Raw genomic sequence first — 19,326 nt, 5'->3', positions numbered from 1 at the left:
TTGCAAAGCACTGTAAATGGACCTCACTGGACCTTCACCTTGATGAACAAGACTGGTCAGCATTCAAACACACATATAACAGATCAGTAATTTCATCTAGGGTTATGATTATTCACTTAAAGCTATTTCACCATAGCTATTTCACTCCAACCAGACTGCATAGACTGGCCCTATGCCAAACAGCTGTTTTCAAGGTTGTGGGTGACTACTGACTTTTAGCATTGTGTGTGGAACTGACCTGATATCTCGGATTTTTAGTCTGAGGTTAGCGCCTTTGTTTCTACTGCGTTACGTTTACCTAATATACTACATCCTAAAAACTATTTAGTTAGGATGTTTGGTGATCTATAGATTTCCAAATATGATACATGTTTGTATTCTTTGTATACTAAGTATTCTTTACTTTTATGCTTAAAAGTAATCCTGCTGACACAGAGGGCAATTCTCCCCTCTCCATAGACACCTGAAAGGGATTTATTATTGGTAATCTCCCGTTTTATTTAGGCTAACTTTTGAACTTAGGAAGAATCCTCAGACCTTGGAGTCCTATACCCTAGCCTCTTCAGATCCAAAATTTCAGTAACGTTCATTTCTTTTCTGTATAGTTTAAGGATATGTTTAAAACATGAGACTATTTTTTTTCCTAGGGTTCAAATGAGCTGTTGTGTGTGTTTTCTCATGTTAAACTGTCTGGCAAACGCAATAAATGGATGTATTCATAAATACAGAGTAACTATAGACCGGTTAGTTTAACTTCTATAGTCGGGAAGATACCAGAGAGTTTAATAAAAGACCACATAGATGAGTTCTTGCTGGAAAAAAATATTTTAAGCAACAGACAGCATGGGTTCACGAAAGACAGAAGTTGTCATACAAATCTGATATCTTTTTATGAAGAGGTAAGTAAAACCTTGGACAGAGGGGTGGCTGTGGACGTGGTATACTTGGATTTTGCAAAAGCATTTAGCCGTGTGTGGGGAACTGTGTCAATGTGTAAGGTAAAGTCTACAGGCTTGGAAATATCAGTTTGTAAATGGATAGAAAACTGGCTAAAAGGCAGAATTCAGAGAGTAGTGCTTAACGAGTCTTACTCTGAATGGTCTAAGGTTATCAGTGGTGTACACCAAACTATGCAGTGGAATAACGTCTTTACAGGATGTCTTCAATTTACAAGCCGACCTCAATGCATTGTCTAATTGGGCGACTATGTGGCAGAGGTTTAATGTTGATAAATGTAAAGGTATGCACTTGGGGGCTAAGAATATGCATGCATCATACACACTAGGGAGAGTACAAGTGGGGGAAACCGTAGTGGAGAAGGATCTGGGAGTTTTGGTAGATCATAAGCTCAATAATAGCATGCAATGACAAGCTGCGGTTTCCAAAGCGAGCAAAGACCTTTCTTGTATAAGGAGAGGTATGGACTCCAGAGAGAGAGAGAGAGAGATATAATTTTGCCCCTGTACAAATTATTAGTAAGACCTCATATGGAATATGCAGTTCAGTTTTGGGCTCCAGTTCTCAAAAAGGATATCAGAGAACTGGAGAAAGCGCAGAGAAGGGCAACGAAAATGAGGCATGGAGGAGCTCAGCTATGAGGAAAGATTAGAGGAACTGAATTTATTCTCTCGAGAAGAGGAGATTAGGGGGGATATGATTTACATGTACAAATATATAAGGGGTCCATATAGTGAACTTGGTGTTGAATTATTCACTTTACACAGAGGACAAGGGGGCACTCTTTATGCCTAGAGGAAAAGAGGTTTCATCTCCAAAGACGGAAAGGTTTCTTCACAGTAAGAGCTGTGAAAATGACTCTCTCCAGAGGTGGTTCTGGCCAGCTCAGTAAATTGCTTTAAGAAAGGCCTGTATTCTTTCCTAAATCCACACAATATAACTGGGTACTAACATTTATAGGTAAAGTTGATCCAGGAAAAATCTGATTGCCTCTTGGGGGTCAGGAAGGAATTTTTTCCCCTGCTGTAGCAAATTGGATCATGCTTTGCTGGGGTTTTTCGCCTTCCTCTGGATCAACTGTGGGTATAGGATTGGGTATATGGGATTGTTTGATATTATTTATTTATTTTTATGGTTGAACTAGATGGACTTGTGTGTTTTTTTCAACATGATTAACTATGTAACTATGCAACAGAGCTGTAATTTTATAGACTGCTTGGAAATCAGCTCTAGTTAGGATTTTCTTACATGGATCAGGTGAAAATTTAAAGGGAATCAAGTTTGTCAGTGGCTTCAGGTGGCAGTACCATTGTACAGCTGTATACCTGTATCCCAATATAAATACTTATATGCACAAACCCTGGGCCACTGGTATCTCAAAGAGACAAAAGGCTTATATTTGGATAGACATGTGTAACCATCCTGATAATCTCTTCTACTAAAGAGACGAGACAGTTCCCCTAAGGGGAGAAAGAGGTTTTTGTCCTTTCAGGCTTTGTCTTGCTAGGAGGTTGTGCTGAAAGTCTTTTTACCTCCAGGTCCTCTGCCTAGGCAAGGATGCTGCTGAAAGAAGAGCTTGAGCCTGGGCCTAAGAATTGTATGTTAATGTGTAAAAGTGCAGCGCTAATATTGCAAAAAGCAAGTGAAAGTGTAATATTATACATAAACACCTCTAGATGATAATAACTCAAACAATAATATAATATAAATTCACCAGAAAAAGGTGAAGTGGAATGTCACTGTGCTAGTGTAGTACCTACACTGCAAACAAAGTCCAAAACATGAACATAAAAATGGAAGAATCCAAATATATATGTGATCCAGCAGACATATGTAGAAATCCAAACACCGGTGTGATTTGCAATATTAGCGCTGCACTTTTACACTATTGCTTTACAGCTGTGCCGGCTGCTAGTTTGCATTTTCACAGCGCAGTATATGCTTCCCTCTTTTAAGAAATGTATGTTGCCTTGCTGCAGGATACATCCAGGAGGAGCAGAGCAGGAAAATGACTGCATGTATAGGGCATCTTAGGAAAAGGCTTCTCTGCTGAATAGTGTGTATAAGCAGCTATCTGTGAATATTACAGGACAATCTGGCTGCTTATGCTAGGAGGTACTTGTGCTCCCTGGTTGTGCTTAACAGTCTGCCAAATAAAACTGTAATGCCCCGTACACACGATAGGATTTTCCAATGAAAAATGTCTGATAGGACCTTGTTGTTGGAAATTCCAACCGTGTGTAGGCTCCATCACACATTTTCCATAGGAATTTCCGACACACAAAGTTTGAGAGCTTGCTATAAAATTTTCCGACAACAAAATCCGTTGTCGGAAATTCTGATCGTGTGTACGCAAATACGACGCACAAAGTGCCATGCATGCTCAGAATAAATTAAGAGACGAAAGCTATTGGCTACTGACCCGTTTATAGTCCCGACATACGTGTTTTACGTCACCACGTTCAGAACGATCTGATTTTTCGACCACTTTGTGTGACCGTGTGTATGCAAGACAAGTTTGAGCCAACATCCGTCGGAAAAAATCCTAGGATTTTGTTGTCGGAATGTCCGATCAATGTCCGATCGTGTGTACGGGGCATTAGACTCAGCTTAAAGGTCCATAGACTGTTGCTAGTAGAGAAGTCTGGAGCCATTTTGCTGATTTTTGGTTATCATGTGTCCTACCTCTCTCCCCTTGAGTTTACTGAGCTGTAATAAGGTTTTTAAATATTCCCAAGTGACCGGTGCCCAATTCCTTTCACCCCAAAAAGTGTCAAAAATTGGAAGTTTGAAATGCTAGCCCACAAGTGATGAAGTCTTCCCCATTTTTCCAGTGCTAAGGGGGTGCTACACATACACATTAAGTATTATTTTTTAAACAGAAGATTGTATCATCAGAAGCACATTTTGACAGCAATGCAGTATTGAATGTAGAAATATGTGTAGCAGGGAGCTCGATATGAATATATTCATGCAATAAGAAGACACTCTGTAAAATTGCTACAGTGAAACGGTTTCCCTCGAGGCTCTAGTGGCAGCAAAGACTGCCATCACATCCTGCTAACAGACAGGGTACAGGAAGCAAAGTATACAGGGAATTGTAGTTCCAGGACTCAAGTTTCACATTGGGATTTCACTTATTATGGACTACAACTTCCAGACTGCAGAGGAGAGAAGAATGGAATGCTGGGGGAGACTATAAGAGGGATGGATTTAGGCCTAGATCTCTCTCTTGGGACGCTGTTTGACTCTGCCAGCAGGAAGTGAGACAGTGAGTTGCTGTTAAATTGCGGCCTACACAGCGGAGAGCTGTTCAGCTATACCCAGAGAGACCTCTGTGGACAGCATCGCTTTTTCACTACAGCAGACCGGAGGGTGTTCCAGGCCATCCAGAGACGCCTGCACTTCAGATGCCAGGGGGCTGCAGAGTGACGCAGCAGGCGCCATTACCCAGAGCCAGGACACAGAGAGAGAGTTCCTGTTAAAGTCTTATCATCTGCACCATTGCCAACTTCATCTGAGTTCCAGAGTGGTGAGCGGGCATAGCCCATATTATAGTAAAAGACACAGCATCCAGACATCATTCACAACAGTTCAACTGGTGGTACTTGTAGTCCCACAGAAGTTAGGTTTTGTGCTATAACGAACACTGAAATCAGACATCTATGCCCTGTTCACGTTATTGATTCTAGCAGCTATATTGGATAACATCAATAGGAGCATATAAGAATGAAGTTACCATACAAGCTGAGAACAGTTCAGCTTAGTAGTACTTATAGTGCTACTGGAAGTCAGTTCTTATACTATAACGAACTCTGTATACAGACATCTCTGTTTTTGTTGCTTTGCTAATATCAATAGTGCCACAGGATACAGATTCACTTAACCTCATTGACACGGTATACAGACATCTGCATTCCATACTGCTGGTATTTACAGTCCCTCTGGATACAATACCTTTCCAGAAAGAAGTTACAGTGCCACCTTGTGTTTAGTTTACACAGGAAGATCCAGCATTCTCTTCTGGCTAAGTTCATATCAATTCAACTGCTTTGTTCTACCATTCAGGATTACAGTTTTCCTAAAGTGCTAGCTGAAGACCACAAGATTCATCTTTACTATGGAGTTACTGTTAGCCCCCTGTTGCTCTACCTTATCCTTTCACAACAGACTATTGTTGCCTAATAAAAGGTGATCCTTCAGGTAGCTGGACTCTGTTTAGAAGGAGCCAATCAAGCCATGGTTATAATTGCTCTTACTAAATGTTTGTTATTTGCTTTGTTGTGGGCCTGTGGGTTGAGGTACAGGGAGGAAAGGTTTGACACAGCTTAAAAGGGTCAGTCCTCTGCCTCTCTACTACCTGTTCACATAGGTGTCAATAGTGTGAGTCTGTTGTGTTAAACTGCACTGTGTTTCCCTGAATCATCTATAGTAATCTGTCACTTAAACTAAGATTTTCATCTGACGTACATGTTTTATGCTGAATATATATATCTCTTTGTGTCACTTTTGTCTCAGTAAACATACCCTCTGGTTTATCACAGTTGTGTTTCCTCTCTACTGCTGTGTATCGCACTGATTTTGCAGAGTAGGCGTGCCAGAGGGATTGGGACTGTTCTTGGGGTTGAGAGGCAGAGTACAAAACCAAATATACATTAAGCAGCTCCTACGGGGGTAGCGCTACATATGTTTAGCTTCCATCAAGATTCCTGATATGGGTGTAGTCTGAGCAGTACTAGGACATATTTGTTTGGGTGCATCAGGGAAGGTCCTAATCCACCTCAGATATTCTTTCCAGAATGTTCTAAAATACAGCACAAACACAATCATTAGTGAGCAAAATAAAATAATAATTAGCAAGGTCCCAGGCCTCCAGAAGCCTAATGGTGACCTACAGAGTCAGGGAGAGCCGACATCCTTCTATGTAGTATGGGTTACGAGGCATAGTGGGTGTAACGCAAGGTAGATTCATGGGCACCAGACACGTCTTGAATGCAAAGAGATTTATTGTCTCTTAAAACAGAACTGTGGGAGAGAGGGTTTAGTCCAGGACACCCTTTAGTAGTTGCAATGTTAATTGGCAGACTCCGAGACTTCTATAGGTAGACAGCCATGCAGGGAAAGGCACCCACCCAGACACCCAATACTCCCATGTGTATATACATATGTGTGTCCATTTTACTCCCCAAAGCATTGCACCGTTTCTGACGTTATGCTAGATTATTATCAAATGGATTCCTCTGCCTTTAACTACCACTCATCCTCAAATGTTCAGTTAGAACATACTCCCAGGACTGTCATTTAACCTTGCATGAGACCTTGGGCAGAACTAGCCAACCGTCACCTCCGAGCCAAACCAGGCCTGCCAAACCTTATCGAACTTCTTTCCGCACCCTCTAGATTTGTAGGTTGCCTTATAGTAAGGCATCATTGAGTTTACCAAACATTTCCAGAAGGGAATACCAGAGGGAGCTGAATTCTTCCATTTAAATAAAATAGCTTTCCTTCCATAGAAGAATAAGATGTTCAGTAAAGCTGGACGGAACTACCTCCTCCACCAGGCCCAACAAACATACTCTAATTGACATTGGGATAGGAATCTTTAAAATGTCTTCTATGCATGTTATCACCCCTTCCCAAAAGGTCTTGATGTGCGGGCAATCCCAGAAAATATGTTTGGCATCTGCCGGTTAAAAACCGCATCTCCAACATGCCGAAGAGACCGATGGGTAAATTACAGCCAGTCTGTCCGGTGTAAAATAAATTCTGTGTAAAAATTTTAAAAATTAAAAGTAAAAATCTATCTCTCGCGGAGACTAAGTGTTGAAATACGTCATCCCATTCCTCCCCGTCCAAAGCAGGGAATTCATTCTCCCACCGTTCCCTACATCTAGCCATTGCTGCCGGACTTTTCTTAAACAGTTCTTTATATGTGACCGATAGCATCTTAGGGAGGTCTTCTACCATAAGCATGTCTTCCAGAGCCGATGGGATGGACTCCACTGCCCTATCTCTGAATTGGGCCTGAAATGCGTGTCAAGCTGTATGAACCTGAAGAAATATGTATTAGGGAGATCATGCTTAGTCTTTAGTTGGTCAAAAGTCAGGAGTGCTCCATCTTTGGTGATGTCTTTAAATAATTTTATTCCCTTGACCATCCCACACCATAGAATCCTGAAATGAGTAGAAATGAGATAACTTGGGGTTCCCCCACAAGGGAGTCAGTGGTGAAAAACCCAAGTAGCTCGGGCATGCTAACTCAACTGCCTCCTCCCATGCCTTAATAGTAGCCTTCATTGCCATTGTTAGTGGAAGCTCTGACCTAATCCCTCTGTGAATGGCCAAACGGAGGGTAACATAGGACCCCAAGTGAGCCGCCTCTACCACCGTTGCGGAGTCACCGTCATCAGACGTCAACCATTTGTGAGCAAATACCAACTGACCAGCTAGGTAATATTTTCTCCAGTCAGGCAGGGCCAATCCCCCCTGCCTCCGCGGTTCTTGAAGCACCTTGATTCCTATGCGTGGCTGTTTGGGGGTCCAGAGGAATGTACTAGTAATGCCCTCCAGTTGTTTAAAAAAGGTTTTGGGGATCCCTACCAGAGCGTGTCTCAAAAAATAGAGTATGACTGGAAGAATTTTCATTTTCAGTAAACTTATCCTCCCTATTAGTGACAAAGGGAGCCTTTGCCAGGCATGCGCCTTCTGCTTAAAAAAGGCCAGTAGGGGCAATAAATTACCAGTCATATAGTCAGCACTGTCTGCTGTAATTGTAACTCCTAGGTATGTGATGGAAGAAACCCACTTCAGCGGCAGACTATGGTCAGCCTTTTTCTTGGCCCCAGCATCTAATGGCAGAATGGAGGATTAGCTCCAGTTTACCTTTAGACCTGAAAAAACTGTGAAATCATTGAAAAATTTTAGAGCAGCCTTTAATGATGACCCAGGGTCCTCCAAAAACAAAAGCAAGTCATCCGCGTATAATGCTAGACATTCCTTAATAGAACCTACTCTAATGGCCTTTACTTCACTAGAAGATCTACGTGCTACCGCTAAGGGCTCCATCATAAGCGCAAATAAAAAGAGGGACAAAGGGCACCCCTGCCTGGTGCCTCTGCCCACTGAGAAGAAGTGGGAAGTATTCTGACCCAATCTAATTGCTACTCTGGGATTGCAATATAATAAGGCTTTCCACTTCCTGAAAGTACTGCCAAATCCCATCACCTCCAGCACCTGGTGCAAGTACGACCAATCAATTGAGTCGAACGCCTTTTCTATGTCGATCGAAACAACAATTCTGTTTCCATCCTCAGGCCTCGGTAACTGGAGGTGAGTAAGCAGCCTTCTCAAATTAGTGTCTGTGGACTTTCCGGGCATGAAACCCATCTGGTCAAAGTTGACCAGGGAGGGGGATCACCCCGACCAGCCTGTTGGCCAAGACCTTCGTCAGTATCTTCAGATCCGTATTTAAGAGGGAAATGGGCCTGTATGAAAAACAATCTAAAGGGTCTTTATCTGGTTTCAGCAATAACACCATATAGGCATCCAGCATTGAGGCCAGGAGACTATTCTGTTCTAAACATTGGGCCAAAAGTGTGTTCAGTCTCGGGGCTAATTCGTCAGCATGGCTTTTATAAAAATCTGCAGGTAGGCCATCCGGTCCCGGCACCTTACAGGGCAGGAAGTCAAAAATCGCTGCAATTATCTCTTTGTTGGTGATCTTACTATCCAACTCCACCTGGTCAGTCTCAGATAATCTCGGGAGGGCCAGCCCTGTCAATAGAGCATCCAAATCTGCATGATCATAACTCGTTATAGGAGCATATAGTTTAGAAAAGAAGTCCCTAAATTCGTCTAAAATACCTAAGGTATCACTAATCAGAGTACCATCCTTCCCTCTAACTACCGGGATGTTCGTTATTTGATTATCAACTGCCACCAGTCTTGCCAGCAAATTCCCATTTTTGTCACCCTCTGAAAAAACTGAGTTCGCCCTGTGGCCCACTTCGGTATGAGCCAGATCTGAGAAATGCAGGGAGAGAAGACGCCTAGCCTCCATCAGAGACAAATATGTGGACTCAGAAGGACTGCCAGCATGTCTCTCCGCACAGTCTCGCAGTCTCTCGCAGCCTGGCAACCTCAGCGTTATGAGCTACCCTTTCAGACTTTATCGCAGAAATACATTCTGTCCTTATTACAGTCTTAAATGCATCCCAGACCACCGGAGGGTCCGCTGTATTCTCATTAGACGACCAGTAAGAGGCGATAGACTCCTGTAAGCATGAAGATACCGGTTTATTTTGCAACCATCCTGGGGATAGTCTCCAACCCCCTGCCCCCCTTCCAGCCGACAGACCGAGATCAAGGGACATAGGGCAATGATCAGATATACCCCCTGCCAGGTAAGCTATGTCCTTTAGAAACGGCAACAAGGCCTGGTTCCCAAACGCCATGTCTATCCTGGCCGACGAGCGGTGGGTCAGTGAGACGTGAGAGTAAGCCCTGGAAGACAGGTTCCTAGCTCGCCACAGCTCTGTCAACCCAGTCACCGAAGCCCAGGATAGAAGATCACCAGACCCCACTCTCCCTGGATTGGAGGAGTCCAACGCATCTAAAATAGCATTGAAATCACCCATCAGTACAAGAGGGAGGTGAGCAAAGGGAGACAATCTGGTAAACAAATCATACAATAATTGTACATTTACAGGAGGAGGTAGGTATACATTCACCAGTAACATTTTATGATGATAAACATCTAAAAGAACACCCACATATCTACCCCCTGGATCCGAGAACACCTGATGTATAGTACATGGTAAGGCCTTGCTGATAAGAATTGAGACGCCTCTGGCAAACGTGGAGAAGCTAGCATGAAAATCTTTTTGGACCCAAGGTCTGCGCATAGCCAGGACCCTACTACCATCTAGATGAGTCTGTTGCAGGAAAGTGATATGTGGTTTGAATTATTTAAAGAACTGAAATATTGATACTCTTTTATACTTGTTATTCAGTCCTCTCACATTCCACGATACAATTTTTGCACACTTAGCCATTAACCTATAGATAAAATTTGAAATAACAACAGGAGCCTGAGTGCAGTGCTTTGTACCGTCTGCAGGTACTTGTGGAGACACTAGACCAATGCCATATACAAGTTATACATATTCCCCCTCGTGAGTGGTGAACTGTGGTAAAACTATCCCCTCCCGCCATTATACCAGAAACCATCTAAAACAAAAAAGAAAAACCACAACTGCTGGTATGTGGCTTAGTCCCAAAGACTCCCAAAAAAGGGGAGAACAAAAATAGAAAATGGGAAGTACTTAACCGTGTGACGAACTGTTCAGCAAGTTTGATGGCCTTTTCTGTGTCTTCATGGAGCCCCATGGGGTACGGAATTTGGAGCTCAGTTCAGCCCACACTAGGCCATATATCAATAACACTTCTTTAGTTTCATGTAGCCATCTAGTGGTCTCCAACATGCATAACACTATCAAAAGGAGGTCTCATACACATCAGGAGTTATTCATCACAGGCAGTCAGATGTAGCCCCTCTTGCTCCTATGGGATGTATAAAGAAATCCAAAAAACAAAGGGGCAAAAGGAAGGTGAGAAAAATAAATGAAAACAGCATAGTAAGGGCATGGTAACCGTAACATATCCCCCTGATGCAGCCTCCGATAGCACCGTTAATCTTGATGCCTCATGCTACTGTGACGACTACCTTTATGGATGTCTGTCAAGCCAATCACTGGCTTCCACTGGGTTAGCAAAAAATTTAATAGAGCCTTTAAACTGCACCTGCAGCCTGCTAGGGTACAGCATGCTGTACTGGATCTCCCTTTCTCTCATCCGCTTGCAGACATCATTAAAGGATCTCCTTTTCCTCTGAGTTTCGTCCGAGAAGTTAGGGAACAGCATCACTTTGGTGTTTTCAAAGCGGAGTTCCGGATGTTTCCTTGATTCCGTTAGGATCATGTCCCGATCACGATAATTTAAGAATCTCACCAGAAAGGGACGCAGGAAAGCACCAGGGGGATGGACACCTGTGGGCACCCTGTGTGCCCGTTCTACTACATACGTGGGGGGTAAATCCGCCAATTGTAGTATTTGCTTGAAAAACAGCTCTGCAAACATGGCTGGCTTGGCCCCCTCTGCCCCTTCAGGTAATCCAACCACCCTATCATTATTCCTTCTTTGCCTTTCCTCTGCGTCGTCGACTCTATGTTGTAAGGATCTTACCAGATCCTGCCACTCAGACAGTTGTGTTCCCTGTGTGTGAGAAGCGTCCTCCACATCAGATATTCTGCCTTCTGCAGCTGTGAGTCTGCCTCGGATTTTATCCAGGTCATGCCTGATAAGCATGCATTCCTTGGCAAGATGGTCGATCCGCACCATCACCGCTGCCCTGCTGGCGTCAATAGCCTCCAGGATGGGTCTGATGATAGCGTCTGCTGTCTCTCCCTGCACAGGGGTCTCTTGTGGAGGGTCATCCCGGCCTCGTTCCTCCTCTGCTACCGACTTCTCCGTCTGCCTGTCTTTCCCTGCCACACTCTTAGCAGTCTGCCTGGAAGGCAAGATGGCGGCGGGTGAACTTCTTTCCGGGCCTCATGCAGAGCGTGTCTGACGCTGCGAGATCTGTGGATTCTGTCTGTTCTTGCTCCCGGCCTTTCGCATGTCCCGGATGTCCCGAACGTAGCTCGGTGTTGCAGGAACAGAAAAAAGGGCTGAAAAGGCTCCTAATTACGGATTATTGTCCGGATAGATGTGGAGCTCCAGAGAAACACTTCTTGCCTCGTTCACATCCGGTCACGCCCCTCCTATGGCAACAATCTTGAACAGTTTATAACAAAGGTTACAATGAACTCTTTCACTTCCTCTACAATCTCCTATTGTAGATCTTCAATCAACTGAGCTCCCAGTCTTTCTCACTAGACTTGCTGATCCACTGCCACTGGATCTCCTGAGCTCTTCCAACCTTCTCTCTATCTTCCTCAAGCATCACACCAGCTTCCCTGCTGGGTCTCTAGCTTGGCATCCAAGATACTCCTCGAGCATCACCTCCGCTGGCTGGGTCTCTGGCTTGACACCTGCTGAAGTTTCCCAATTCTTCACCATCCCCAGTTGGCGAGAATACTGTCTGGTGTGTTCCTTGGCCTTCATGATGCTTGTGACATGACAAAATGTGGAAAATTTCAAGGGGTATGAATATTTTTATAAGGCATTGTACATCTGGATATTCAGGACAATCAAAATGTGATGAATTGGCAACTCTCCCGAATCGGTCATCCCGATAGAAAGGACCCCAATTAAACCCATTTAGGAAATCATAAAAAAATATAATTTTTCAACTAGTTTTTCTATTGTGTTTTGTAATTCCTTATACATCAGCACTCAGACTGGGAGAGCGAAAGGAAGCACTGTAAGCCAAATCAGGTGCTACTGCTGTGCACACTGCTGTGAATCTAACAAATAGAGGTTGTCAACTGGAGGTAACAGTAGAGTTTCATTGCCAGTAAATTTCTGCACTACACAGTGAAGCAATTTACAGTGCAAAAACTACATTGTCTAGATTTGGCTAAGATTTCTGCTAGGTTTCTCATGATTAGAAAAAACTGTTGGCAGTATAACAAATCTTTTCACAAGTAAGAAAGTTCACACATAGGCATTTAAACTTAAAGCAGAACTTCACTCTCTCAATCAACATTGATATTTTTATCCTAATGCCCTGTACACACGATAGGATTTTCCGATGGAAAATGTGCGATAGGACCTTGTTGTCGGAAATTCCGATCGTGTGTAGGCTCCATCACACATTTTCCATAGCAATTTCCGACACACAAAGTTTGAGAGCTTGCTATAAAATTTTCCGACAACAAAATCTGTTGTCGGAAATTCCGATCGTGTGTACACAAATCCGACGCACAAAGTGCCACGCATGCTCAGAATAAATTAAGAGACGAAAGCTATTGGCTACTGCCCCGTTTATAGTCCCGTGTACGTGTTTTACGTCACCGTGTTCAGAACATCCGTCGGAAAAAATCCATGGATTTTGTTGTCGGACGGTCCGATCAATGTCCGACCATGTGTACAGGGCATTAGGCTGCTAGAATTAGTAAATAGATAGGAAAGTACATCATATTTACTTGTTTTCATTATTTTTTTTTTTATTAATTTCTTCAGTTACAGGCAAATGATGTCATATATCCCAGGGGTCTTCAGGAGGAGAGAAGGGTTTTTCTCAGATAAAGCACATCCTCCTGTCTGCATGCCCAAGCTATGGGCAGATGGATTCCCAGAAGTAAATGCTACATGAATCACCTGCCCTTACTCAAGATGTCCACGATCAGAAATGCTAGGGGGGCGTTTTTTTAAAGTGATTTCACAACAAAATAAAGCATGGAGACATGGATGGATGGATGAGTTTGCTTTAAATATTAGAAATTAGCTAAATTGCATTTTTAGTGTTTACATGCAGTGTAGTTTCACTTTAAGTGTTTGCCTACACATACACTGTAAATTACACCCAACAGTAATTGCAACTTTCTAAACTGTCTTTAGAAATAAAGTATGGGCACCAATAAGGAAGTGCTAAAGTTTGCATTAATGGTAAACCTGCATTTTATTGCTAAGGTCAGCTTAATAAATTGTAATTACTGATATGCATATATTAAATTATGAATAAAGATATGCATAGCCTTAGTGCAAAAGAAAGGGCCATAAAATGTGAAACAAAATGCATCCTCTTTTGTTGCTATGTGGACATATATACAGTATCTCACAAAAGTGAGTACACCCCTCACATTTTTGTAAGTAATTTATTCTATCTTTTCATGTGACAACACTGAAGAAATGACACTTTGCTACAATGTAAAGTAGTGAGTGTACAGCTTGTATAACAGTGTAAATTTCCTGTCCCCTCAAAATAACTCAACACACAGCCATTAATGTCTAAACCGCTGGCAACAAAAGTGAGTACATCCCTAAGTGAAAATGTCCAAATTGGGCCCAATTAGCCATTTTCCCTCCCCGGTGTCATGTGACTTGTTAGGGTTACAAAATCTGATCTGAAAAAAAGAATTGTTGTTCTACATAAAGATGGCCTAGGCCAGTGATGGCGAACCTTGGCACCCCATATGTTTTGGAACTACATTTCCCATGATGTTCAACTACACTGCAGAGTGCATGAGCATCATGGGAAATGTAGTTCCAAAACATCTGGGGTGCCAAGGTTCGCCATCACTGGCCTAGGCTATAAGAAGATTGCCAAGACCCTGAAACTGAACTGCAGCACGGTGACCAAGACCATACAACGGTTTAACAGGACAAGTTCCATTTAGAACAGGCCTCACCATGGTCGACCAAAGAAGTTGAGTGCACTTTGGGAAATAGATGTATAAATGCTGCCAGCATTGCTGCAGAGGTTGAAGGGATGGGGGGTCAGCCTGTCAGTGCTCAGAACATACGCTGCACACTGCGTCAAATTGGTCTGCATGGCTGTCATCCCAGAAGGAAGTCTTTCTAAAGATGATGCACAAGAAAGCCCACAAGCAGTTTGCTGGAGACAAGCAGACTAAGGATATGGATTATTGGAACTATGTCCGGTGGTCTGATGAGACCGAGATAAACTTATTTGGTTCAGATGGTGTCAAGCATGTGTGGCAGCAACCAGGTGAGGAGTACAAAGACAAGTGTGTCTACATTCAAGCATGGTGGTGGGATTTTCATGTCTGGGGCTGCATGAGTGCTGCCGGCATTGGGGAGCTACAGTTTGAGGGAACCATGAATTCCAACATGTACTGTGACATACTGAAGCCGAGCATGATCCCCTCCCTTTTGTAGACTGGGCCGCAGGGCAGTATTCCAACATGAAACAACCCAAACACACACTTTAAAGATGAAGACTGTCTTGCTAAAGAAGCTGAGGGTAAAGGTGATGGACTGGCCAAGCATGTTTCCAGACCTAAACCCTATCGAGCATCTGTGGGACATCCTCAAATGGAAGGTGGAAGAGCGCAAGGTCTCTAACATCCACCAGCTCCGTGATGTCATCATGGAGGAGTGGAATAGTGCTGGAAATAATGGTGGCCACACAAAATAATGACACTTTGGACCCAATTTGGACATTTTCACTTAGGGGGTGTACTCGCTTTTGTTGTCAGTGGTTTAGACATTAATGGCTGTGTGTTGAGTTATTTTGAGGGGATGGGAAATTTACACTGTTATACAAGCTGTAGACTCACCTCTTTACATTGTAGCAAAGTGTCATTTCTTCAGTGTTGTCACGTGAAAAGATATAATAAAATATTTACAAAAATGTGAGGGGTGTACTCACTTCTGTGAGATACTGTACATACACATACAACCGAGCCACAGTTACCTGTGCTTGGATCTTATTTATAAGAACGTACAAGGAAACGAACACTAAGTTAGTCAAACATTTGGAATGTACACAACAGGAAGACAGATACTTACTACTGCAACATAAACTCCCACAAAACTGTAGTTATAATTAAGTGTTTTATTTTGTGCAGGAATATATTTTGAACCGGTTAGAACCCAAGCATGGGACATTGGGGTGCCTTATACTGCAATATTGTCAAAATGCCAGGAGAAAGTGGAAGACAGACATCATGTTATAAAACAATTATAACTTGATAATGTTACCTCTTTAAAGAGTAGTTTCCATATTGGAGTAATACCGACATCAATTATATTTGGCCCACAGATGAGTCTCCTAGAAGTAAAGCACAGGACAGTTTTGTTTTCACATGTTCAATCAATCAGTAAAATTAAAGTGGTATTACACCCAAAAGCAAGCATTTATTATATTACCAATTACTAATTCTTAGATGTGATTGCTTTATTAGTTTCCTTTTTTAGGCTCTTTTTTCTATATTCAACTGGTGATCCAGCCAGCAAGTCTTTTGTTTTTAAAAGTACAAGCTCTCCAGCAGAATGTTTCAGTTTACATGGATGAGAAAAACCATTTGATTAAAATGATCAGCTTTTATTTATTCATGTAAAAACCTCCCCCCCCCCCCCCCCACTTACCCACCCACTGTCTGCTGTGCTCAGAGTTGTGTCCCACTCATACACGTGGTGTGTTACTGGCCAGATCACCAGGTGAAAACAGTGGGGAAAAAGCCAAAGAAAAGAAAACAAATGCAGCCACCACATCCAATGATTGGTAAGCAGTAAAAGTACATCTTTGGTTTTAGGTTTAATACCGCTAATGTCAAGGGAAAGCTAAATGGTGAAGTTACTTCTGTACTAACCTGTGAAGTACACATTGCATTCTGTATTCTTGTGCACAGATGAAAAACTGCAACCTGCACTTAACAAATATTTACAAGACTTTCAAACATAGCAGTTCTAGGTTGGTAATGTCAATGACAGTGAAGATAATTACAAGTAGCCTCACCACTTATGGTGATGCTGACTGCCTTTGAATAGATTGTTCTGAGATTCTACAGATCCTGCCAGTGTTTGGCACTAAAAGCTTTCAATCCAATCACACAAAGCACAAATCGCTACATAGATAATGGATTCTCTTTAGGATAAACACAAATAGAGAATTTAAATCATGGTAATGTAGGGGGCAACTAGCTAGGGATAAAAGCATCAGGGGTGCTCATTATCGCAAGCATTTTTCTATAATGCCATAAAAACATTGTTTGATGGAACCCCAGGCTATAAATCAATAGGAGAAAGGATTATAGGGTTTTGGATAGTATATGTAGCTAATGCATATATGTGCCAAGAATGGGAGAAGGTGATCACAGTGTGCACCAGCAGTCCGGTGATGCAATCACTGGCAGACTTCTAAATGCAAATCACTTATTGCCAAAACTTCTGCCCATAGAGGGCTATCCACAGACTATTGAATTCCTCTCAACTCCTAATATGTGCTGCCAGGAGTTTCCCAAGTTTTTGTAGCACTTCTATGAGCATCTTCAGGCCAGCCCTCCTTCAAGTCTTACTCAATTCCTTAATCATCTTGGTTTCCTTCCAACCTTCTCTTCATCATTCTTCAGAACTTAAATTATCCTCTTTCCTTTTCTCTGACTGCAAAATCACTTTATTTCCATTTTCCCCCCAAGTTTCATTAGCATGAGTCACGTTATATACCATATAAAATACATTATAGTTCCCCTTTATAATAACTTGTTAGGTTAAATATCTTTACCTGACATCCTGCTCCTCTTGGGCAAATCCACCTCCAAAGTTTTCATGTATAGAGGAACAAGTGTAGTAATCTTCCAGGACTCTGAAAAAGAATTCCAATTGTTATCTTGGGATAATGTTACTTGCTATCCCAAAGAAAGTTTTCACGGAAACTTACCCTGCTTTAGCAAACAGTTTTTCACTTCCATCCCATATGTAACGGATTTTCTGCACTTGTATATATCTAACCTACAGAAAACAAAAGCATACATTAGAAACTTAAAATCAGATAAAAATAGAATACAGCTGAATGAAATTATCATGCTGCAGTTTTTTGCTGGCAGTTTGAATCGCAACACAGGTCTAAGGCTGGGTTCACACATGTCTAGCTGCGGTGTGCAGTCCAGAGTCCTGTGCGTTTCAATGGGATTGAGCGACAGGCATAGCAGAAGTGATGCAGGAGTACGAGCATGCCGCTCGTGAAGTAAAATGTTTTAAAACCGCTGTAAAACGTGAGTAAAACTAGATGTTTTTATAATAAACTTGGAAAAAAGAATATTACACTATTGGGAATCTCTTTCTTATACACTACCACCACAAAGTATACCGGAAGGGATCCCCAGGACCACCATAGAGGAGGCCCTACCCACAATAGAGACCCACAAGCCAGGCTAACCATAGAAGGACCCCTAGAGGCAGGTGGAAATATATGGACCTTCAGAGAGAGATATCAACTTATGCTGGTACCTTACAGCAGTAAGGCGAGAGGCTTGAGAGCACTTAGGTGTCACAGCATTTGAAAGAAAAAAAAGACACCAGTCACTTATCCCACTGTTTTAAACGGTGAAGGAACATACCACTCATCTGATAACACCACACCAGACTACAATGGTCTGTATATGGACTTATACGTTTGGTTATTTGTTTTTATGTTGTGTATACACCAGTCGCCATATTCTTTATATGAATGTTATCAGTACTTTTAGTTGTAGTAACCATTATATAGGCATTGATTGGTACATTACTGCTCAGCTTGTGGATTTATATTATTTTTGGTATTGTGTTGTTTATTTTCACAGGATTTTTATACATATAGATGTAGCACCCTGATGTTTAGGCAGGGTTGCTAGTAAATTTACCTGCCAGGTATAGCTGTCTTGGCCAATTGATAAGGGATCAATTGATTCCACCCTAATTCTAGAATTGCTGCAATTCTCTCTTCTGTCACTAGATGGCTGGGTATCTGGTGACATTAGATAAGACAAGGGCATTGCAAGGACAGATTAGGAATAGATGGGGCATCTCAGCCAATAGGCAGGAATCTTTTTTGGTCCCTTGGCTGGGAGAGCCTATTTATTTGAGTAAGGTCAGGTGATAGGGGTTCTGTGCCACCTGGACGGCTGTCTGGGTGAACATGTGTTGTGCTGCCCGGGCTGCTAGGCCAGAGCCTAAGGCCTATCCCAGGTATATTTGGCTGCTAGGCTGTCTGAGGGCCTATCCATGAGCAGGTGAGCAGTGTAGGGTTGGGACTGCGGCTTGCAGTCTAACCAGAAGTGGCGGTTCTGCCGGCCTGAGAACCTGTCGTGGTCAGAGGTAGAGGGGAAGCTGCCACCACTAAGGGACCATCCACCTTACTACCAGGGACCACTGTGAGTAGCTGAAGCAAGTACCAGAGCAGTATTCTCACCAACGGGGGATGGTAAAGAATTGGTAAACTTCAGCAGGAGTCAAGCCAGGGACCGAGCCAACGGAGGCGACGCTTGCAGTGTAGCCTTGTGTGTTAAGCCAGGGACCGAGCAGGCCAGTGGGGTGACGCTTAAGGAGTATCTTGGATGCCAAGCTAGGGACCTAGCAGGGACGTGGGGGTGACGCTTGAGGAAGATACTGAGAGAAAAGATTGGATGAGCTCAGGGGATCCAGTGGCAGTGGATCAGCAAGTCTAGTGAGAGAGAGACTGGGAGCTCAGTTTAGTTAAGTTCTACATTAGGAGATTGTAGAGGAAGTGAAAGAGTTCATTGTAACCTTTGTTAGAAACTGTTCAAGAGATGTTGCCATAGGAGACAGCATGCAGATGTGGTGCCCGGCTGGGTGCCTTTCCCTGCATAGCTGTCTACCTAAAGAAGTCTCGGAGTCTGCCAATTAACAGTGCAGCTACTAAAGGGTGTCCTGGCCCTAAACCCTCTCTCCCACAGTTCTGTTAAG

General features: G+C 42.8%; 1 protein-coding gene across 1 annotated transcript in view; it reads right to left on the bottom strand.

Annotated features, from left to right (window-relative positions):
- LOC141139839 (probable cation-transporting ATPase 13A4) overlaps positions 1-19,326 on the bottom strand; it is a 156,966-nt gene that overhangs the window by 103,116 nt on the left and 34,524 nt on the right. Inside the window, exons 4-6 of the mRNA XM_073626363.1 lie at positions 17,303-17,373; positions 17,147-17,227; positions 15,625-15,694 (exon numbers count right to left, since the gene is read on the bottom strand). Of these exons, the coding sequence (XP_073482464.1) occupies positions 15,625-15,694; positions 17,147-17,227; positions 17,303-17,373 (222 nt within the window). The remainder of the gene's footprint in view (positions 1-15,624; positions 15,695-17,146; positions 17,228-17,302; positions 17,374-19,326) is intronic.

This window comes from Aquarana catesbeiana, linkage group LG04, assembly GCF_042186555.1.
Source record: "Aquarana catesbeiana isolate 2022-GZ linkage group LG04, ASM4218655v1, whole genome shotgun sequence".
In the NCBI taxonomy this organism is placed as follows: Eukaryota; Metazoa; Chordata; class Amphibia; order Anura; family Ranidae; genus Aquarana; species Aquarana catesbeiana.
Note: the sequence above shows the minus strand (reverse complement) of the source record. Positions and strands in the feature narration are given on the sequence as shown.